This window comes from Ovis aries, chromosome 2 (assembly GCF_016772045.2).
Source record: "Ovis aries strain OAR_USU_Benz2616 breed Rambouillet chromosome 2, ARS-UI_Ramb_v3.0, whole genome shotgun sequence".
In the NCBI taxonomy this organism is placed as follows: domain Eukaryota; kingdom Metazoa; phylum Chordata; class Mammalia; order Artiodactyla; family Bovidae; genus Ovis; species Ovis aries.
Genome location: NC_056055.1, coordinates 18,207,276 through 18,230,439, shown reverse-complemented (window position 1 = coordinate 18,230,439; position 23,164 = coordinate 18,207,276). Strand labels below are relative to the sequence as shown.

At 41.6% G+C, this 23,164-nt stretch overlaps 1 protein-coding gene across 17 annotated transcripts in view; it reads right to left on the bottom strand.

Moving 5' to 3' along the window:
- Nucleotides 1–23,164, bottom strand: part of ABCA1 (ATP binding cassette subfamily A member 1) — a 131,689-nt gene that overhangs the window by 3,564 nt on the left and 104,961 nt on the right. For all 17 annotated transcript variants that reach the window (XM_042242945.1, XM_060409000.1, XM_042242944.1 and 14 more), the window contains 19 exons: nt 21,386–21,575; nt 20,445–20,539; nt 18,991–19,023; nt 17,739–17,844; nt 16,688–16,762; nt 16,041–16,210; nt 14,542–14,719; nt 12,391–12,506; nt 12,156–12,300; nt 10,437–10,560; nt 8,628–8,757; nt 8,240–8,360; nt 7,391–7,453; nt 6,489–6,595; nt 4,262–4,403; nt 3,759–3,893; nt 1,992–2,095; nt 1,307–1,399; nt 408–651 (listed from right to left, as the gene is read on the bottom strand). In XM_042242945.1, coding sequence (XP_042098879.1) covers nt 408–651; nt 1,307–1,399; nt 1,992–2,095; nt 3,759–3,893; nt 4,262–4,403; nt 6,489–6,595; nt 7,391–7,453; nt 8,240–8,360; nt 8,628–8,757; nt 10,437–10,560; nt 12,156–12,300; nt 12,391–12,506; nt 14,542–14,719; nt 16,041–16,210; nt 16,688–16,762; nt 17,739–17,844; nt 18,991–19,023; nt 20,445–20,539; nt 21,386–21,575 — 2,371 coding nt within the window. The remainder of the gene's footprint in view (nt 1–407; nt 652–1,306; nt 1,400–1,991; nt 2,096–3,758; nt 3,894–4,261; nt 4,404–6,488; nt 6,596–7,390; nt 7,454–8,239; nt 8,361–8,627; nt 8,758–10,436; nt 10,561–12,155; nt 12,301–12,390; nt 12,507–14,541; nt 14,720–16,040; nt 16,211–16,687; nt 16,763–17,738; nt 17,845–18,990; nt 19,024–20,444; nt 20,540–21,385; nt 21,576–23,164) is intronic.

Sequence of the window (23,164 nt, the reverse complement as noted above, 5' to 3'; positions counted from 1 at the left end):
TCAACCAACCGCTCAATCATCTATTTACTTTGACTCAAACAGACTTGATTAAAGGGAAGGGGGATGAAAACTAACATTTGCTGAATATCTACTAAGGGCCAGGATCTCTTTTGTACCTGATGTCATTTAATTTAAACGGGATACGGTACTTGGCCTAATACCTGCCCATGGCAGATACTCAATAAATTTCAGTTTTTATGATTAGTATGACAATTTATTCTCATAATAACCCTATGAAATCAGTAGCATCATCTCCCTTTTCAGATTCAGGGAGGTTAGGTAAAAAGCATAACAGCAGACAATCAGGAGGTCATGCTCAGATAATCTATACTGTTCTAGGGCCCATAATGAAGGGGGAAGAGTCCTCACCCTGAAGAGCAAATCTACTTTTGACACTCAACGCTTACTTGGTCAAGTGTTGTCTGAGAGACAGAGTAGTCTTCTATGTGGAGTCGCTTTTTGCTCTGGGAAAGGATGCTGAAAATCCTGGCCAGGGAACTCAGTGAAGACGGAAGCTGGTACTGAAGCATGTTCCGGTGCTTTTCCTTCAGGACGCTTCCTGGAAAGGCGAGTTCAAAGAACTCCTGTACAGGCTTCAGGTCAGGGTTCGACCCTGCTATTCGTACAACTATTGTATAGCCATCTCCAAACCTGGAAGCAGGAAAAAGAAAATCAAATTGAAGACTCTGGGGAAACTTCTCAAAAGAATACTTAACTCTTGGGTCCTGAAAGGGAAAATAGTCCCTGTCAGACCCAGAAATCAGTTTCAGAGAAAAGGAACCGGTTGTCATATACTGAATACCTATTCTATTTGAGCTGCCTTGCCAAGTGCTTTAGACATGACTTCATTTAATCCACACTTGGACCTGTGAGATGTTACAGAGAAACTGAAACCTAGAGAGTTGGTCACTTGCTCAGGATACAAAACTCAGAAGTGGTAAGGCTGGGGTGTGGACCCAACACCAGTCAAACCAACCGGTGTGTTTGACTCCAAAGTCTATGCTCCAACCTTACTGGCATGTGTAAATCCTCCCATTACATCTCTATAACAAAACCAGAAAGTAGCTATTCCCAGAATACTGACTCTCAGAGAGGTTAAATAACTTGCCAAAGTGCATACAGCCACTAAAAGGTAAAGAGAGAAGTTGCACGCCGTTCTGTTGGACTTCAAAGTCCTCACTCTTTGCACTGTACCATTTTGTTCAGTTTATTTCCCTTTGTTTTAGAACCACCATGTACACATTCACAAAAGAATAAATACACAATTTCTCATTACGTGGGATCCCAAAGAAATTGTCTTTGTTACCTATTTTTCAGATGTTGAACACTGCCAAGACACCTGAACCGCCCATTGACCATAATTGCCATCCTGGTGCAAAGAGCTTCACATTCTTCCATACTGTGGGGACAAAGAATGAGGTTTAGTCTGAGAAAGATGCTCCTGTAACCGTCAGAACATCACCATGACATCTGGAGTTTCAAAGAAACAGATTCTTAGCTTCCTAGAGTATAACTGCATCCTGCTAGAAATTTCATGAAGATGTAGGGAAAATAATGCTCACTGCCGTGTCATTTCCAATTGTGAAAAAGCTGAGAATGATCCAAGTGTCTATACAAAAGAGGAATGGTTAAGTAAATTAGGGTATATGCTAATGGAATACTGTTCACTAATAGCTATAAGAAATGATGACACATCTCAATTAAACAGACTTGGAATACTGTTCTCAATATTGTTAAGTGAAAAGGAACTTGGTATATATGACAAAGCTTGCATTTTTATTTGTAAAAAACATATACACTGTGTATAGATTTGCAGAGGAAAACTCTGCAAAGATATATTGCCCAGTGATAATAATAGTTATCTCCTGGTGATACATCAGGTGACCATAATTTTTTTTTTTCTTTGCCTTTCTGTGTTTTCTGTTTTTACACAGTGACCATATATACTACTTGGAAAACCTAAAAATTATACAACAACGAAGTCAACAGACCTGTGAGAGGTAAGCACTACTGATCTCCCTTCCTTGATGATACTTAGGGCACAATTCCACATGAAGCGCCGGGCTTTAGGGTCCATGCCTGTGGTTGGTTCATCCTGTAAACAGAATAGAATAAGTCTTATTATGTGTTGGAAAAAAATCAAAGATAGGTTTGGTCTTAAATGCAGAAGCGTTTTAGAAATAGCCTAAGGTTTAACTTACCATTCTATTTATTTCCTGATGGATCAAAAAACCAGACCTTACATAAAAGAATATTTCATACTTGTTTATAACCAGTTCACTTTTATAACTGTCACTGAGTAGAAAACTCAAATTTAATTTTTGTGAAATTAAATTTCTCCAAATAAACAGAAAGGAAAAGGGAAAAGTCATTTAGTTTCAATCATCTTTTCATGACTGACAAGCATATACTAAAAATTATTTTTGTCTGAAATGCTACTGAAGTCAGTTCAAAAATTGAATAAATTTCTTTTTTTTTTAAATTCTAGTTCACTCTGGCTTAGCCTGTTATACTCTACTTGCTGGTCTTCAGTTCCGTTCAGTTCAGTCACTAGTTGTGTCTGAGTCTTTGCAAGCCCATGGACTGCAGCATGCCAGGCTTCCCTGTCCATCACCAACGCCTGGAGCTTGCTCAAACTCATGCCCGTCGGTGATGCCATCCAAAGATCTTATCCTCTGTCGTCATCTTCTCCTCCTGTCTTCAATCTTTCCCAGCATCAGGGTATTTTCTAGAGTCACTTCTTCACATCAGGTGGCCAAAGTATTGGAGTTTCAGCTTCAGCATCAGTCCTTCCAATGAATATTCAGGAATGATTTCCTTTACGATTGACTGGTTTGATCTCCTTGCAGTCCAAGGGAGTCTCAAGAGACTTCTCCAACACCACAGTTCAAAAGCATCAATTCTTTGGCACTCAGTTTTGTTTATAGTCCAACTTTCATATTCATACATGACTACTGGAAAAACCATAGCTTTGACTAGATGGACCTTTGTCAGCAAGGTAATGTCTCTGCTTTTTAATATGCTATCTAGATTGGTCATAGATTTTCTTCCAAGGAGCAAAAATCTTTTAATTTCATGGCTGCAGTCACCATCTGCAGTGATTTTGGAGCCCCTCCAAAAATAGTCTATCAGTATTTCCATTGTTTCCCCATCTATTTGCCATGAAGTGATGGGATTGGATACCATGATCTTAGACTTGCTGCTTTTAGAGAAACAAATTCTAAATCTAAACACTCTGGATAACTTTAAAGCCTCAGTCCAAGGCTTCTTCCTGTAATAACCTCAGTGCCCTTCTCCTCTAAAGAAGAAAAAGGTCAAAGGCCACTATTGGTCTGATCTTCTGTTTTCCATTCATCCATATGTAAGGAACTATGACCCAAAGGTGCTACTTAGGAATCCTGAAGCTGTAACAACATTCTCTATCTCCAGAGGATGAACACATAAGAGGGCATACAGAATGGTCCAAAGAAAGTTAAATCCTACACCCAGCCTCAGTAACACTTGTTGGGATTCTCCATGCCGGAGAAACAAGGTCCCTGGAGTATCTCCCCCTCTGGAACATCCGAGGGCAAAGCAGATACACCCCATGTTTGTTACGAAGAGGGACGGGGAGCTTCCCTCTGGTTCCTCATCGGGCTATTCCTCATCGGGTGAGGTGGGGCTTGCCATTGCCGAGCCAGTCATGCACATCCAGGACTTTAGAATAGAGATGCTTTCCATTCAGGCCAGCACAGGGTTTTCCATTCAGTCACACTCACCAGAAACACCACTGGAGGCCCGCCAATCAAAGCCATGGCTGTTGAGAGCTTGCGCTTATTGCCTCCACTGTAGTTCCCAGCATATTTTTCTCCATACTTCACAAGTCCCAGTTTCCGAATCGCCCACTCGCCAACCTAAGAGTGATAAAAGAGCACCTTGACCTTTGCTGGGTTTGGTAATTTTATCATGCTTTCTTACACTTACGTGTGAGAATTCTTTCACTGAGTAGGACCAGATTCTATACGATCATAACCTGGATAGTGCCCACAGCACAGGAAGCAGCACTCCCTCTCTGCCCTCCAGAGTGAGCCTGATCTCCCATCCCTACCCCACCGCCGCAACCTCCCCCTTTGAAAGTAGCTGCAAAGAGCCGGCACTTCCTGTCGCTGCACCTGTAAGGAAGAACAGTCTGAAGCCGATGGCCATGTGCGAAGGTCACAGCCATAAGGTAGGCTGTCAGGATGCCAAAGGAGGCAGGCTGGCTTTCCAGTGCCCACAGTACCTTGCCTACTTCTTTTTCCGGGACTCCTCTCAAAAGGGCAAAGAACTCCACGTGTTCTCTTCCAGTCAGCAGCTCTGTGATGGCATCAAACTGAGGGCAATAGCCCATGTTCTGATGGACTTCGTGGATGTCTGATAAGATACTGCGAAGAAAAGCCAAAACTGGTCAGGTTTTTAAGCATTTTGGTACCCTGGTCAGACCATCTTGCCTAACATTCTATACACTGTGCTTGTGCATGACAAACAGACCAGTGAGCACACTTGCTTACAGCTTCAAGGAACAGCCTTTCTGCCCTCAGGATATCAACAATCTTAGTCACGCTATCCAGGGGCTTTAATGTGAAGTGTCCATTCCTGACTTGATTCTGTGGCCCAGTCATATGCACCATGTGCTCTATTGCTTCATTTAAGCCAGAGGAGGCCCAGCAATTTGGGTGACTTCCCTCTGCTTTTTGCTGCCTATACACTGACTTGGCCACAGCATGATCCAAACCCTATAGTCCTACTAAATATTCAACGCAGAAACTGCCCTGGTTTTGAAGGTTTTCATGATGAGAACCTGATGACAACAAAAAATGTAACTACAGACACAATTTTACATATACTGGTGGGGGCGGCTTTTAGGCCCCATGAAGCCAATCTAGGGTTAAGGATCCCTGATGTAGGAGGAAGCTCAGTGTCACATCCAGTCTGACGGCTGCACCTCAGTCACCCCTGGAGAGCCATGGTTCAGCCTGTCAGCAGTGTTCACTCCTCTCTGCACATCAATTAGTAGGCCCAGGTCCAGTGTTTTCCAGAACTGAAGTGCTCACAGACCCTTCGCCTAGACCTCACAACTACACTGCTCATACCAGTATTCAGAATCAGGCAATGTGATGAACCTTAGTCTGGACCAGTTATTGCTACTACTGCTATATACCCCAGGAGCCTGGTACTAGAAACAAACCTGGGGAACCATGTATGTAGCCTCAGGCCTGCTATTCTAAAAATTCCGTTCTCTTAAACCGCCTTTACACTGTTACTAAAACAAATGTAAGATGCAGAGAAAAGTCATGAGTACATTAAGTTCCTTGATGTTTTCAATTTTATTGGCTAGTAGCCCTTTGTCCAAATTGTGAGTCATCCCCCATTTGTACATTATGAAATAAATTTAGTAGGCCACAACTAGTATTATTAAAATGGCATGGCAGAGAGTGGAGTAAGAAATATTGAATGCACTATAAGCAGTAAGAGTAGGTAGTATTGTACAAAATTATTTAAGCTATATGCCTGTTTACATGTTTTTGTGCATTTACTTGACTGAGAGGTAAGATGTATTTGCTATTATGGGACATGATCAAAAAGTTTGAAAGCCATTTGTACCATTTCTCCATATAAAAAGCCCAGAGAAGTTCCACATATTTAGAATGCTCAAGGGTTTCACTTTCAAAGTTGCCTAGCAGGACTGTACTGTAGGCATTACTGTACGCCTTAAGATCAGGCTGCTCAGTGATCTCTACATTTTCAGATAATAGCCCAGTGGTGACATCCATTGTTGGCATAACCTTTAGAGGGCAATTTCACAGGTATATAACCTTTTATCTTGATGAAACAATCAAAATGGATACAAGGACATATTTAGTGAAAAACAGAAACAAATATCCAACAATTAAGGAACTGGTGAAATAAACGTCCAACAATAAGGAAACAGTGAAATAAACTCCAGGTACGTGTACATAGAGGCATTTTATGCAGCAATGTAAAATTCTACATCTTAGAATATGTAACCCAAGTCATTAGCAACAAAAAACTAATTTAAAAATCTAGATCTAATATAATCTCAATATAATCTAATATAATCTCATACATAAATATAATATATATATATACAAAATAGAGATTTGGGTTGATGGGAATGTTGTAAAATTGTATTGTGATAATGGTTGTACAACTCTGCATATTGCCTAAAGTTCACTGAATTGTACTCTTAAAACAAGCAAACTGTAAGGTACATAACTTATACCTGAATAAATCTGTTAAAAAAAATAAAGTGAAACTAAAAGGTAATGTAAATAGTCATTATCTGTAGGTACTGGGATTATGGATTTTTATTTTCTTCTTTACAGTTTACTATATTTCAACATTTTTAGAAACTATACAGTGCTGTTATATCAATAAAATCACAACATATTCATTTAAATAAAGTTTAAAAAAAGTCTTTGTGGCAAAATACAGACTTGTTTTCTCACCTATTTTTGTTAAGGAAAGCATCTCCTCTGGTAACAGTGGTATCTCCTGTTAACATCTTGAAAGTTGATGATTTCCCAGCTCCATTAACACCCAGAAGTCCAAAGCACTGAAAATGATTGGGAAAATGATTGGGTCAGTAATATTAGCAAACTATTAAAAATCTGAATATAAATGATTCATAAATAGTCACCTCAGCTTCATTTTTATGTAACATGATCCTAAAATGTCACTCTTAATGAAGAGTAAAATATTTTCTAGGTTTTCAGAAGTCATATGGATGTTTAATCATACATTTTATAATGGAACCATTTTAAATGTGGATGTATTTGTAAATATTCTTTGAGTTGTTGGGTTAAAGCCAAAGTTAATGAGTGAAAAACAGTGATAAAAGCCAACAAGTCAAATTTTACCATCGAATCTAGCTAAAGGGTATATAAGAATACAAACATAAATAAAGAGAAAATCTTTTTAAAAATCTATTTGAATTTCATTATCATCTTGAATGGATCACAAAATCACTTTCTAGATGAACATACTTTTCTTAAATTGTCTGAGATTATCCAAAATTGTTGATACACGGGGCCACTAGTTTTGATATATGCATGCATGCGTGCTTAGTCATCAGTCGTGTTGGACTCTCTGCAACCCCATGGACATGGCCTGCCAGGCTCCTCTGTCCATGGGATTCTCCAGGCAAGAATACTGGAGTGGGTTGCCATTTCCTTCTCCATTTGATATATGGGGCCCTCAAACTTTCAATGACTGACTGCTGCTACACATAGATATAAATGGAGTAGCCTTTTTAAATCACTTTTAACTTCTTACAGACATTGTTGTTTGACTGGAGTAGAGACAGTCTGAATTAATAGGAGCAAACACAATATGGATAGAGCGCCTTTACCTCACCAGGAGGAATGCCAACGCAGATCCTGTCAACAGCAGGTTTCCTCTTTCTTCTGTATACCTGGAACCAGCAAAATGCAAAAAGTCATGAGCTGCAGTGACTCACGGCTCTCCCTCTCCTCTGTGGAAGAGGGAATTATGACCTAAACACACCACGAAATTCGACTCGTTGATAAGACTAAGTCAGATACTTAATGTGCCAAAGCCTTGGTCTGTCTCTGTGGCAACTGGCTTTTGAATGACTCTGATGCTCAAAATATAAATGAATTTCTCTGTATTTTTTAATCAAATATCAGACTTTAAAAATATATTTGTCATTAACATCTACATAATTTTTATTTAATATAAAGACATTGCAGATATTTTAAAAATTAAATTCTATGGGATAAAAATTTGTTATCAAAACATTTCAAATATTGAACATATTACAAAAAACTGAATTATTGTTGTTCTGGTACCTAGAAGGGGCGAAAATAGATCCTCCTCTTAATCAATGGGGATTTATCAGCTTTTTTGAAATTCAAAATCAATCATTTATTTTCCCAACTTCAGCTTTGACTCAATATACAATATTAGATGTTTTAATAACTAACATGTAAATATAAACATGAAAATCAAACATACTCAAGGATGAAAATTCACTTTACAATTATTCTCGGTAGGATTTCTTTAATTAGAGAAGTCTCCATGGTATATTTTAAGTAAAATTAAATTGACAGAAACTTGGTATAAATGCACCTTTTAGGAAGCATGCTCCTTTTATTAAGTGAGTCAGCAAAATGCTAGTTTCTAACATATAAAGCTGAAAAAATTGAAGGCAAGTTGTAGCCTGTCTTCACTGTCTCACCTTAGTCAACTCCTTGATTTCCAAGATGTCATTCTGTCCTCCACCATCAAGAATTCTCTGTCTTTCCCTCCTCACATCTTCATCCTCATCATTCAGAGGAGGAAGCTTTGCCTTTACAGGTCTTAGGGGGAAGAAAATTAAGAAGAAAAAAAAAAAATCAACCTTTCAAGTTATTTTCTAAGTCCAAGACCCAGTTTCTACAACAGTCCTATAAAATCCACACTCCAGCATTGTCAGTACTGTTGGAGAGGGGATGCCCACATTGGGAGAATCAGTTTGATTATCCGCTTTGTGTTCAAGTCAACCCAACCACCATTGAGTGTTTCCCTGTACTCCATCCGCTGTGACCCTCAACCAGGTGCTCAGTGAATTCTGCAAGAAAGCTCACCTGGGCCTGATGAAGAATCGGTACTGGATCAGCACAGTGATGAGGAAGAACACCACTCCTTCCACAGCCATGGCAAAGAGATTTCGTCCCACTAAGTCCCAAGACAGTGGTGAGACAAAGCGGTTCTCCCCTGGACACAGTGCAGAGATCCAATCAGAATGGAGGCACCAGAGACCAAAGCCCTTCCTCAAATTCAGGCTCAAATTTACCTTTGTTTTGAACCCAGGTCTCCCACGTTGCAAGTGGATTCTTTACAAGCTGAGCCACAAGGGATGCCCAAGAATATTGGAGTGGGTAGCCTATCCCTTCTCCAGCGGCTCTTCCCAACCCAGGAACTGAACCAGGGTCTCCTGTATTGCAGACAGGTTCTTTACCAACTGAGCTCCTAGGGAAGCCCATTTCTACAAATAACAATGGTTATCACCCATTTTAGGGATCTGGTCATGGCACTAATGGTAGAGAAACCGCCTGTGAATGCAGGAGGTGTAAGAGACATGGGTTCAATCCCTGGGTCAGGAAGATCCCCTGAAGAAGGGCATGGCAACCACTCCAGTATTCTTACCTGGAGAATCCCATGGACAGAGGAGCCTTGTGGGCTATAGTCCATAGGCATGCAAAGAGTTGGACACGACTGAAGCCACTTGGTACACCACCCGTGATAAGGACGAAAAAATAAAGGAGTCACCAGTTTCCAAGTCTGACTTAAGGTAAGGTTTTAGGGAAGCGTACTGCAATGCAGTATCAATCAGAGTTTCAGAGTCAACATGTATTAGATCTGTAACTTCATCTAAGAAATCTAATGCTTCCTTTTGAATGAGATGTGCCAAAAATTCTTTGTGAAAAGGCAAGCAATCCAGGATAATTTTTAGGATCAGTATTTTAACAAATTATTAGCTTCACTAAGAAAGATTAGAAAGCACATTAAAAGATGCTCCTTTCAGCAGCATGTAAAGTAATCTAGGGGTTTCCATGGTGGCTCAGACGGTCAAGAATCGCCTGCAATGCAGAAGACCTGGATTTGCCCCTGGATTGGGAGGATCCCCTGGAGGAGGACATGGCAACCTACTCCAGTATTCTTGCCTGGAGAATCCCCATGGACAGAGGAGCCTGGTGGGCTACTGTCCATGGGGTCACAAAGAGTCGGACAGGACTGAGTGACTAAGCACAGCACAATGTAATCTAGTAACTCAATTCACCTCATTTTATATAAATATTCCTTAAATTCCTTATATATCTCCTTTGTACCTCCAAGCTTAAAAAACAGTCCCTCTTCTACGCACATTAAATAACATGGCCCATGTAACTATATGAGCAAGTCGATAAAGAATAGTAATGTGGGCACAGGACAGATATTTTTAAAGACTCTAAAGGCAGAAAGAGCTGCAGTAAATTATCTTTTTATAGACTGTATAAAAGGTAATATAGGACCCCACCTGCAGGTCCATGATCTTCCTAATAGAGCCAAAGTTTGCATCTTTCCTTTCGATTCTCTGGCCTGTACCTAATTCTTAGAGCTGTGATTTGATTTTTCCAATGACTTTAACAAACCCCACCAGTGGTACCAGGCACTGGGTCCAAGCTAAAACCAGTATTTTTCCCTACCTCCAAAACCATGTTCTCACCTTTCAGACAAATGGCTGTGTCAGACAAGACCCAAGCCACAACCAACTGTGCTGACATGAGCCCTATCAGCGGAGGGAAGTCCTAGGCCCAGTCACCAGCCTTTTTCCAAAATAAAGGCCAAAGTATCAAGACGCATACAAACTCCCATCCCTATTAAAACATCCTGTAGCCACTGCTGTCACTCACCAAACCTTTCCAAGGCATCAGCCATTGCCTGGTTTTTCACCATGTCAATGAGCCCCCGTCCCAGGCAAAAATGTGGGAAGATCAAGAACACTGACTTCAGGATATCATTGATGTTATTCAGCTTCTAAAAAAAATAAGAGACAGACTGTATGTCTTTTATGACGCAGGCTAAAAACTGACCAAGGTCTAAAATATGAGAATGAAGAAAAAGTTTGATTCCTTGAGGTCAAACTGAATCTTTGATTCAGATACCAATAAACAGCCGCAGCCATAGCTAATGATATATAATGTAGCAAAATTTTTGCTCTTTAGAAAATTTGGAATAATGCTAGGAGTATGGGAGGAAAATGAGCAAAGTTTAGAAATATGATTGCATTTAATCAAAAGCAAATCCAACACAAAACATTTGCTTAGCATTTTAAAAGCAAATTGCTCATGTTTGGGTCAATATATTTCAGTTTCAGGATTTTGTTGGAATTTAAATAATTCTTCTCAAATACATCAATCTAGCAATGGCCAAATACCTAACAGCTAAATAAGCTGCTAAGTGCTGGATGCACTGGGCTAGGGAAGAGGAGAGCTAAAGATGATTAAGAAACAGTCTCTACTCTGAAGAAAAGAAATATGGAAACAGAAAATTACTACATAATTGGATGTGTTGTCCTGGAGGCATGAACTGTGTGAGCTTTGGAAGCACAGAGAAGAGAGAGTACCTGCTATACGGCAGGTAAGCAAGACTTCAGGCTGAAGCTTAGTTTTGACAGAATTGGGTGGTAGCTCACATTGCTGGTGAAGAGCTCCAACAACAGAGTGGCCACACTGCCACTGCCACTGAGGAAGAGGCTCACACTGGTAAGGACCATGCGGGCTGGGCTAGGGGTCCTCAAACAGGCCTGTGGGCCTGCGGAGGGTTTAAGGAACCCTTCAGCCGAAGCCTACCATGTTGGGAAAGGGTGTGGTGGGGACTGTCCAGGAGGGATTATACACCTCTGAAAGGCCTTGTGGGTTAAGTTAAGGTGTCTGGACAAAAGCAATGACAACAGGAATGGACAAGAAACCTTGTTTGAGAGATCTGTAATTGAAGGAACTGGCAAGGTCACCAACTGAATGTGGGAGAAATAAGCAAAAGCAAAGCAGATAAATAGCCCTAATACTGCCAGCTGGGGTGACTGGGGGGGGTTGTAATGCCATCCAGTGTGGCAGAAATGGCAAGAGAAATACTGGGTTCTGAGGGGAAGATGACTGGGACGTGACCAGTCTAGGGTATCTTTCAGTTAATCTAAACAGAGCCACCCACTGGGCAAGTGAGACTGTGGGGCGAGAGTTCAATGGAAGAGTCAGGGCTTAAGGCACAGATCTGAGAGAGAACAATGTGAGACACTGAGAGGTGGGGGTAAAAGCTTCCAGAATGAACAGTATCACCCAGAGACAGTTCCTACAGTGGAAAACAAGATGGCAGAGGACCGAATACTGGAGAAAGCAACACTTGGACAGAAAGGAGTATAAAAGGACTTGCCAAAAGAAACAGAAAGATTTGATCGGAGACACATAAGGAAAAGGAGAAGCAAGAGATGCTATGCAAACCCAGGAAAGACAGACTGCAAAAGTTCAGACTGGTCCATGGGGTCAACGCCACAGGCAAGCAGAATACAATCATGATAAACACTATCCCCTGGCTCCAAATATGGTCATCCCAGCATCTCTTTCCATAGAACTCACATTGTTGGTGAAGAGCTCCAGCACAAACGTGGCCACACTGCCATTGATGCCGATGAAGAGGTTCACGCTGGTGAGGACCACGTAGGCTGTGCTGGGGATCTTGAACACGAAGGAGGCTGGGTACATGAGAGGTGTGATGGACCACCTGGTGAGGCACAAAGACACATGTCCACTGGGTGTCCTCCACCTTCTCTCTGACAGCGGATTCCATCTGCCCCATCCAGAGGTGCCTTACCCATACAGCAAAAGTAGAAGAGCGAGCACAGGCAGGTTGGTAGAGGACACGTAGGACTTCTGCTGGAAGCAGATGAAGATGATAATGACCAGCGTGGCAGGGACCACATAGTTGCACTAAAAGTGAAACAAGGAAACCAAGGTCACCCCTAAAGTCAAAGACACAACACATCTCAAGTCTTCACCACCACTGGACAAGAAAGGGCAGATAAACATATTGAAGAATAACTGTGAATTAATGAAGCCACAAAAACTATTAATCAAAATACTGGACAGCACATTTTGACAAGCCTTTTACCCCCGGCTGATTTTATAAACTGCATGTCCTTTCTGTCTTTCCAACAGATAAGCCAAGGTGTCACGCTCAGTAAACTTACTGAAGGATGGATTCCCAGTCAGAGTAATTTCAATTTCACAGGCAGCAAGTAAGCTGCCATTACTCTTCCCGAAGATGACTGTGTCTGTTTCATCATTAATGCTATATTACAGTCTGCCCAAGTTCAAGCTCTCTTGTAATCTATTTATGAGGTAAGCACTTATAACATCAATGTCAGGACAGTTTCATCACACCAAGACTAATTTTAAAGTCTGTCCTGACAGTGTCTCAAGCATTAAAATGCAGAAATAAAGTCTTGACCACAAGACAATTACAGGAATTCACAGCTGGCAGAGCAAAGCACAGGCAGGGAGGTAGCAGTGGGCTTGCCAGCTGTTAGAAGAATTTGTAGCTTCAGACTGCAGGGCTCTGTGCCTCAGTCCCATCCTACTCAACTGTGTTTTTCAACAACTTAGATGAAGACATGCTTACAGCAAATTTCAGAGGTTCTACAGCAGGGAGAGGTGGATAATATACAGGAAGATAATAGTGTTCCTGAGTCAGGGACTTGATCTTTCATCTCTGAATCTGTGATGCCTGGCAGAGTTAGATACACAGTGAGCAGTCAGTAGATATGTGCTTACTCAATAAAGCAATCATTGGATTAAGACAAAAAACAAAACAAATGGACATCCCATAAAATTCAGTTTAACAGGGAAAAAGTTTTATATGTGCTTTAAAAAACCTTTATGTTTATAAATAAAGCTATATATAAAGGTTGAAAAGAGTCAACTGTATTAGTAAACAGTGAAAAAGACCCCATTTAACAATACCTATGAAGCAGAGGTTTCAGTTCCCTACAAGTTGCAAATAAGACCACACTACTTCAAAAATGCAGTACCCTTGGGCTGAGGAAGAGGAGTACGGGATAAAGACCAATAATTGCCTCTAGACCTGTAACCATTTGGATGACAGTCTGATTATAAGGCTAATTCTAGGCTTTGTTCTTCAAAGAACACATTAACAATATGGAGTATGGGCCACAGAGAGCCAATCAGGTCAGCACAGTGACAAGTCTGAGAGGCTTGCTATAACCAACACAGACATCATCATCATCACTCACACTTCTACAGGGCTTCAGAGATTACAAAGTGTGTTCTCATAGATCATCTTATCTGGGGAAGATTTAGGATAAATGATAGGTGTCTTCAAATATTTGAGGGTATATCCAATGGGAGAAGAATTAAATTTTCTGTGTGGCCTACAATTAATGGAACTCATAGGGAGATACATTTCAACTCTGCTTTATAAAAATAATTTGAACTTCAGAATTCTTTGACACCCTCCATTTTGGCTCAAACAGAAGCATTATATTACAGCTGACATGAAAACAGATTTGCAAGAGATGGATAAGCTTCCAGTAAAACAGAAGATGTTTTCAAATGGCAGGTTGAGTTCCTGGTAAGACAAAGAATATCCTGACTCTGGAGGTTAAAAATCTATCAGACAAGTTAGAGGCACTGACTTTAGAGGCACTGACTTAGAGTTCCGACTGAGTGTTCCACCTCAGTTCTTTAAAAGGTTGTCACTTAGGCAATGAGGTAGTGGTAGTATCAGTTGCAGTCCCTTTGGACTGATTTTCTCCGGTGTAAGATCAGTTATGTGCTGAAGGTCGTGTTTGGTGACATGAAAGTGTACAACTGTGCCTGCCTTATCCTCTTTCATTCATCTTTGATTAGCTGGAACATTTCCTGGTGAAGGCCAGAAGCCCTTCCATCCATCCAGTCTAGAGCCCTGATGGAGGTTTATGGAGCAGCAGCAGGCGGGTGGTCTTACCATGTCCCAGACAAAATTGGAGAGCCAGTATATGACAGGCTTCACTCCACTGATGAACTGCAGGTGCTTCGCTTTGCTGACGCGCTCCTGGATCAGGAACACGACAAAGCTGGCCGGGACGAAGGACATCGCGAAGATGACACAGATGGACACAAGGACGTCCACGGATGTGGTCATCCTGAAAAAGACAGTGCAGCTGAGGGCACAATCAGAGCATGCACACACGCACATGCACACACACACGCACACATGAATGTCTGAAGCACACACACACACACACACACACATGAATGTCTGAAGCATACCCCAGGGAAAAAGATCTGTTCACCACATATATTTCATTCAGGGTTAAAGATGATTATTTTCAAGCAAAAAAAAAAAAAATCTTGATAATTCAAATGCAAAACTGCTTCTACTGAGGTCAAAGAGAGTCCACAGCCAAAATGAAACTATTAAAGGAAGTCTAAGAGTGGCCTAATAGCATTCACTTTGTTCTACTAGTCTTGATCTTTTATGAGCAACAAGCTGTAAATTTTCACACATAAGGGAATAGTGTAGCTTGAAAACTAAATAAAGCAGAAATATTAGTGTGAAACTATTCAAACAACAATTTCTGGCTGTAAGTGAATTTGACAACAAAAGAGCATGGCATATCAATCTAACACAAAAATTCCATCAGATCCTTATTATAAGAAAAATAGCCTTATAAGCCCATTAAATGGGATATAATATATATTATTTCTTTATATAAATTTCATATAAGCTTGGTATAAAGATCCTAGTGACATACATTGATATTCCATACAAGTGAAGTAGAAACTATAACTGCCATACTCCATAAACAAGAAAGGAACCTAACATGTATTGAATATTAACCTTGTGCTGAAGGCCAGACTTGTCCATTTACATGAAATGCCTCACTTAATACCATATATCTAGAAAGTTTAAAAAACCAGATTTAAACCCAGATCTCAATGATTTCAAAGGCTATACACTCTGAACTAGATCATACTGGCTTTAACACCATACACACACACACACACACACACACACACACGCACACGCACACACACACACACATGCTGTCTCTCTCTCCCTCTCCAGGAATTAATAAACACACAAGCTGATAAAAGTGTGTTTCACTAAGTTTAAAAATAGTTGTTTTGAAACAAATGAAATTGATTTTTAATTAAACATTGTGTTAAGAGTGAGTTAAAATATTTTAGAATCATATTAACAATTTAACTTACTTTAAATGAATTCATTAAATGTAATAATGGCTTTAATTATTACAGAGGCATCTATCTTGTGTAGTTTAATCTCTGCCCAGCCAATTCATAAACTGATCATTTTTTGTCCAGAGCCTAGACCAACCCAGACATACATAACATACCTCCGTCCCCGACTGTTATTCTACAACCAGCTTCATACTTCTTTCCCCTGCACCATAATTCCCCCAACACCCTCCCCTCTCCCAAATCAGATACAGTGACACTTACAGAGCCACTTCTGAGAGCTGCTGCTTGGTGAGGTTCAGCGGGTGATTGAAAGCAGTAATCCCATACTGGCTGGGGTTCGCTCCCTTCTGCAGATTGGCCCGGAGAATGGCATTGTTGATGACGTTCAAGAAAGAGCTGATGGCGTGCCAGCCCTTGTTGTTGAACCACACCTGAAATAAAACATACCAGGTGCAAAGTACTGCTCCTAACCCCTGTTCCCGAAGTTTGGTGCACACACACAAAACATGCACATGAACTCCAGAAATTTCAGTCACACCTGAAGACAAAACGTGATCAGAGAACACGGTCAAGAGGTAACAAGCGCCAGGGTGTGCCCAGCACTGACCGTGAGGTCAGGCAATATGCTGACTTTCTTTAATGTATTTAATCTTCACCAAAGCTTTGAGGTAGACATGGTTATTGCCTCCATTTTAAAGATTAGGAAACTGAGGCTTAAACAGGTTAAGTATCTCAGTCATGTTCATAATGGTTCCTCTGGTGTCACTAGCAGAAAAGCAAGTTCTTTTTATAGCCTCACCAATAAAGGTACTAGACTTTTCTGTCGTGAATCAACATTATCATGAGCTGACACTTCGGGGCAATACAGGAATTATTGTTCATCAAGTCACTGGAACAAAGGGCTTTACCTTGACGTTATTTTTCGTGTCCAGTCCTGTCATGAACCTTCCCAAGCTGCTGAGAAATCGGTCTGCAGAACTGTCCTGTGAACAACAAAAAGCTGCCTCAGCTGGGATGGTTCACAGGGGAGGAGCAACAGGAAGTCTGGAGTCTGTGGACAATGGCACAACCTCGTGAAGGGAAACACGGCTACTGTCTCATTCACTGAAATGCAACTTGAGCCCTCTAAATAATAAATGGCTCCTGAAAAATAAGTGACTGGAAATCTAAAGCCCTGATGTTGCCACAAGTCATAGGTCTTAAAGGAACCAGAGGGAAACCCTGTCAGTCTGTTATCTGGGGGTCCCAAGAGGCAGATGTCAGTCTGTATCTGGTGGTAAGGGCTCTTCACCACGCTCCCTTGACATCGCCCCCAGCTACAATTAACATGTAGATGCATCAGATATGGGGTCTGGGCCTCAAGGGAGAGATTCTAGGACAATCCCCGCTGTCTGTGATCCTGGAATTCATATCATCTGACCGCCAATTCCAACTTAGAAATGGGAAACTTGGGATACAGATAAAGAAAGTGAATGTTTATCAGGTCCTAAAACTAGCTGCCGGTTTAAAGAAAGTGATTCATTTCCTGTTTAACCAATGATTGTTTTAGAAAAGTATGTTTGATGCCCAGTTCACTGGCTATACTTAAGTTATTCTGAGAGATCTAAAATCTCTGAACTTGCTTTTTTTTCTCAAGCATCTTTGTTTGTTTTGGCTGCACTGGGTCTTACTTCCCTGATCAGGGATTGAACCCAGGCACCCTGCACTGGAAGTGCAGAGTCTTAACCATTGGACCATCGGGGAAGTCCCTGAACTTGTTTCTGACCTGCACTTTCAAATAGTAAGTACACACTGAGTGACTCAGTCTTGGCTGACCCATGATCTCTGAGTGCTCAGTGATGGCTTTGTACTTGAAAATCTTAAACAGTAAGCTACCAGGTAATCAGATCTACCTGTCAACTACGCCCATGTACCAGCAACTCATTTTCTGTCCGACGTGTCTTAGGATGGGTACTGTACCTTGACCACCTTCAAGTGTTTCTTCATTTGCTGGATGGCATCATTAACTTCTTCACTCGGAGGAAGTGACTGAGAATTACTGGCACCCAGGGAAAATCCACCGTACCTAAAAGAATAGCCTGACATTACGACACAGGCAGCGTGGGGCCCATTGTCACTCAGCAGCAGACACTGCCTAAGGATGTAATGTTCAATTAGAGGAACTGTATGTTCAAAGTAAGACCAAAATAGGACTCAGAGAAAGTTTCACCTTGGTCTCCTCTAATGGATCCTGGCACTCTCTTAACTCTTAAAGCTTCTGCCCAAGTGAGAGGGACCTGGGTCTGATTATACACAGAATGAGACATCTGAAATGTTGAGGAAAGAACGCTCATTCATCTCACAGATGCTCCTCCCACCCCTGGTAGCTCAGGCCTGAACATGGGTCTCAAGGCAAGCAGATGGGGAGTCAGGATGAGCAGGGAAGACACTGGCCAGAGAGGCCAGGGAGGGTTTATAGATGGGCTGTGGCCCTTTCATAGCAGGAGAACCACAGAAGGTTCTGCATCCACTCTATTCAGTTATTCAGTAGGTCTTGGCTCTTGGGAAAAAAGGCAAAGAAGAAAGGTGGGAGATAGGGTCAAAAAACAAAGTTCTGAGGCAGCCATGTAAGGCATCTCATTTCTCATGAGTAATAATAGGCTTCAAGGATGTTTCCTTCGTTTTTCCCCCAGTCTCATCTGCTTCTTCAAAACTCAGAGGGATACGGGCAGGGGTGGTGGTGGAGGGTGGAGAGGAGAGAGCCTGACTGCAGCAGAGGAGAAAATGATTTTTACCCTCCTGATGGAATTCTGGTCTTATTTCCTAACAGAAACATTGTTATTTTTAAAAACTCAGAAGGATAAATGAGTTGAAATGCAATGAACATAGATGGTTTTGAAGCCTCCTATTTCATCTAAGACCTTCTTGGTTATTACAAAGACCTGAAAAATTGTTCTTGGGCCCCTAGGTCTCCTAGGAATCTGATGATAATTTTAATTAGCATAGGTTTTTCCCTCACATCATGCTTCCTGTCAAATCTCTAGAGACCCACAAGGAGATCAATATGCAAAAATTCCAAAGGCCTCTGAAGTGGCAGCTGGGCACTGAGCCAAGGGCAAAACCATCCCTAAACCAACAGCTTCCCAGGGTCCAAAAAACTGCATCAAAATCATCTTCATGAGCTTTAGGAGTCAAGGAAAACAAAAAGAAAAGCACAGAGGAGTCAACTTACCTAAACTCATTGACCCAGATCTTGTTCTTTAAGCTGTAGTGAGGGCCAAAGACAAAGAAACCAGAAATCAGTCCAAAGAAACATTGATCCTTTTCCTGATCATACAAAAGTTAGAAATATCTACCTGGGGATACAACAAAGGGACAGAAATAACTCTACAATCGGGCTGGTGTTGTAGGGTTTTGCCAATGAAAAGAGGCCCTAATCAGCATGTCTTTTCTTCTCCTCATATTAAAACATTATTATTTTATGAAGGTCATGCCTTGTATTAAAACAATTTAAAAACCAACAAAGATGTGATCAAACTACAAATGTTTTAAATTCAAAAATAATAGTTCAATTATGGCTAACATATGGAGAGGATTTGCTTCTTTCTTGGAAACTAACAGTAACTGCCATTCAAGCATACCCTTGTCATTAAAAGTCACTAAAACTCCCAACTTAGGGGACCAAATATAACAAAGCTGATGGGAAGGAAGCTAGAACAAACATTTTCTGGGCATCAGCTAAGTACAGCAGTCCCCTCCTTAATTGGAGGGGACACACTCCAACACCCCCCAACTGGATGCCTAAAACTCCAGATAATACCAACCCCTACGTATACTATTTTTTCCTATCACCTGTCATTTTCTTTGAAGGTCAATAGGGCCACTATCACGTAAAATAAAAGTTACTTGGGAATAAGTTCTGTAATACTGTGGTAGTCCATCTGATCACCAAAAGGGCCAGGGCAAGGAGCATTTATGGTGTGTGGATATGCTGGACAGTGGGATGATTCCCATCCCAGAAGGGACACAGTGGGATGATTCCCATCACACCACTCAGAGAAGCATGCCATTTAAAACTTATGAATTGTTTGTTACTGGAATTTTCCATTTAGTATTTTCTGACCACAGCTGATGATGGGTAACTGAAACTGAGGAAAGCAAAATTGCAAATACTGGGGGAGCTAATGCATTCAGGACTATGCAGTGATGCCCCAGGAAGCTACATGGCTCTTCTCAGCCTCCACAGAGAAGTCCTGAGAACTCAGCGCTCTCTGGATAATGCCACGTATTTATCACTCATTCCATCCATGAGAGGTACTTTACGTGTATCATTTCATTTAATCCTTACAACAAACTACTGAGAGCAACATTATTATCACATTATATACAGCCTAAGGCTTTAGAAGGATAACTGGTTGCCATGGTCAAACAGCTAATAAGTGGCAGAATTAGAATTTAAATCCAGATTTATCTTCATTCTGGAGCCAGGCAACCTCAGTCTTCAACCTGAATATTCATAATACTTCCCATTACCTTTTCTAGTCTGAAAGAATATCCTAAACTTCAAAAGGACAACATCAAGCCAAACTGTGATGTTTCCCACCACTATTCAATCTCCTATTTTTAGGACTTTAGTCCCTCTAATCAGTAACAGCTAAGCAGGGGCCCAGGATTGTAAATGATGACCTTTTGGCTATGATCTGCACGTATGTCTTCACCAGATAATCCGAAATGTTTCTTCCCGTGAGGTTCTGAAGGATGTCGGCAGTATTCTGTTTTTTCTGTCATCAGAAAAACCAAGCACATGTGTCTTTATGGGTCATAATTGGAACAGAAAACAAATCAAGAACAAAAATGACACATGTTCCTCAAACACGTACCATGGTGTGAGCAGACCCCTGACCACAGGGCCTGGACACTGTCATCAGCCAATCACCAAGGCCTGGTCTATTCTGCCCTTTATGCCAAGTCAAGGTGATTCCCAGCAAATTACTCTGAACAGCTAAGCAATAGACCATGAAGTATCATTCTTCACGGTTACAAAAGATTTCTAGGGAGCAGCACCACTGACTACGCCTAGTGAATTTTCTTCATTGGAGTTACACTGATGAAGAGATGAAGTGCTATTTTAAGAAGCAAACCACTAAGGACTACTTTTTCAACACTATTTAAAATTCCTTGTCCTCATCCTACAACCTGGATGCTGATAAGGCAGCAGAGAGGCATCACAAGCAAGCCTCTTCCTGAAATTCTCAGAAAAAAATGATTCAGAATTGCTTCTCTCACTCATAGTCTCAGAGGATTGTCAGAGTCATAACCCTCACAGAAGCTTTCCGGGACAGCCTCCCTAATTCAGCAGTGAGGAAACAAGCCCAGGGACTCAGAGTGACCCATCCAAGGTCACCAGCTCCTCTATGGCAGAGGTGGAGAGGAAGCTGCGTCGGTCAGTCTGTCCTGGGACACCACTGCTGCAGGAGAGGCTGCCGTGTGACTTCCACAGACCACTGATCCAGACTGTTGTCTCTGGTTGTGTCTCAAACAAGGACCTAGGCTGACTTCAAAACATGTCATCCATTCCTCTTCCCAGGCCACCCTCACTTACTCAGTCACACCCTGAAAGGACTCACTTGAGGAGGAGGCAGCCCCCCTGCCCCCCGGGGGCACACAGGCAGCATCTTCTTGATCTTGTCACTGCTACACTGGCAGGTGGGGGAGGGGTTCTCCATTGTCCAGTTTCCATTTCGGAAGAGGTCCGTGATGGTCTGGGGGACTGGGGCAGTGGTCCACTTCTCCTCTCCCACCAAGCAGGGCCTTTCTCTGCAAAGGGACACCAAGGATAGGATCGCCCAAGAGGGTCTGGCCTCTCCTATTGCCTCAGAGCACAGGACCAATCAATAATAACTGCAAATACAGATATATCCCCTCACCACTTGGTTACTGACCCGTCCCACAGACTTGTCAGCTACAGACTCGTTTTACAGTTAAATACCATGGATACAAAGAAGGCCTAACTGCTCATATACTGAACTCAAGTCAGCCCAATCACCAGCATTCACTCACTCACCCATGGGTTCACTCAACAAACATTCACTGAGCATCTACTATGTGCCAGACACTGTCCTGCATATTTGAGAATCTGGGGTGAAAAGACAAAGTCTCTGCCATCATGGAGTTTGTGTTCCCAGGAAAGATTAATTAACAAATAATATAATCTTTGATGGCCAAAATGGAAGCAAAATAAAGGGGGAATGACTGATGAGAAAGGACCACCTGAAGAAGACACATATTTCAGCCAAAACCTAAATGATGACAGAGAACAAGCCAGGCAGGGATTGGGAAGAAGAACATTACAAGCAGAAGCAACAGAGTGCAGGGGAAAAGGCCCCCAGTGTTCTATGAATAAGGAACAACAGGAAGGCAGCAAGGCTGGAATGTGATGAGCTATGAGGAAGAGTGATGCAAGATGAGAAGAGGGAGGCAGGGGTCAGAAGACATATGCCTCGGGCAAAGTCTATGTTTTATGCTGAAAATCTGGGGAAGAATGTCAAGATTCACTTTTACATGTTTTAAAACAAGTAAAGAATTTGGGGGAGTGAACCGAGGTGAGAGTTGTTGGCTCACGAAGAGCTAGGTTGTTTGCAAGCATCCCAGGTGACAAGTCAGGCATTTATGTCTGAGTTCTGAATTACTGTGAGATCATCACTTGCCCTCTTGGAGCCTATTTTCTCCACAAAACAGTACAATGACTTATTTTAATAGGTCACATTTCAACAAGGCATTTCCAATGTCCCTTACACTTTTAAAATGCTATGATCTGAAGCTGAGCCACTGTGTTTAGATGATTCTTACATCAAATGAACAGTTTTGTGGATTGCTCTCTGGTTCCAAGTGGAATCTCATCACAAATCTTACGAAACTTGTCCTTCTCCAGCTTGGTCATCTTGTTCTTTAGGAACTGATATTAACTGTCCGGATTTATACTTATTAAGTACTAAATATTAGCAAGTGTTCAGTAAGTATCCAGAGTTAATAAGAGCCAACAAGTATATAACAGCTGTATATTTAAAGAGCACACATTAGAACTTGCACACCCAGGCGGCATGCTCACTGGTCTGTCATCTGCAGGCTCACTATCTTCCCTTTAAAACCTGGAATTCAAGTTTGCCCTTCTCCAATCTTCCTAAACTTTCCCACACTCTCCATAATCCTTGAATCTGTGGTTAACAACCTCAAGTGCAAATTCTACCCAAGCCTGGAAACCTGAACTCGCGCCTACCTTCACTGAGCTGTCAGAAGCTCCTCACCACTCTTCACTGTTTTTACTCACAGAGATATCTGGACATGCCTTCTGCCCTTATACTATGACAGTCAAATGAGTATTTCACTGAATTTATTTATATGCTACC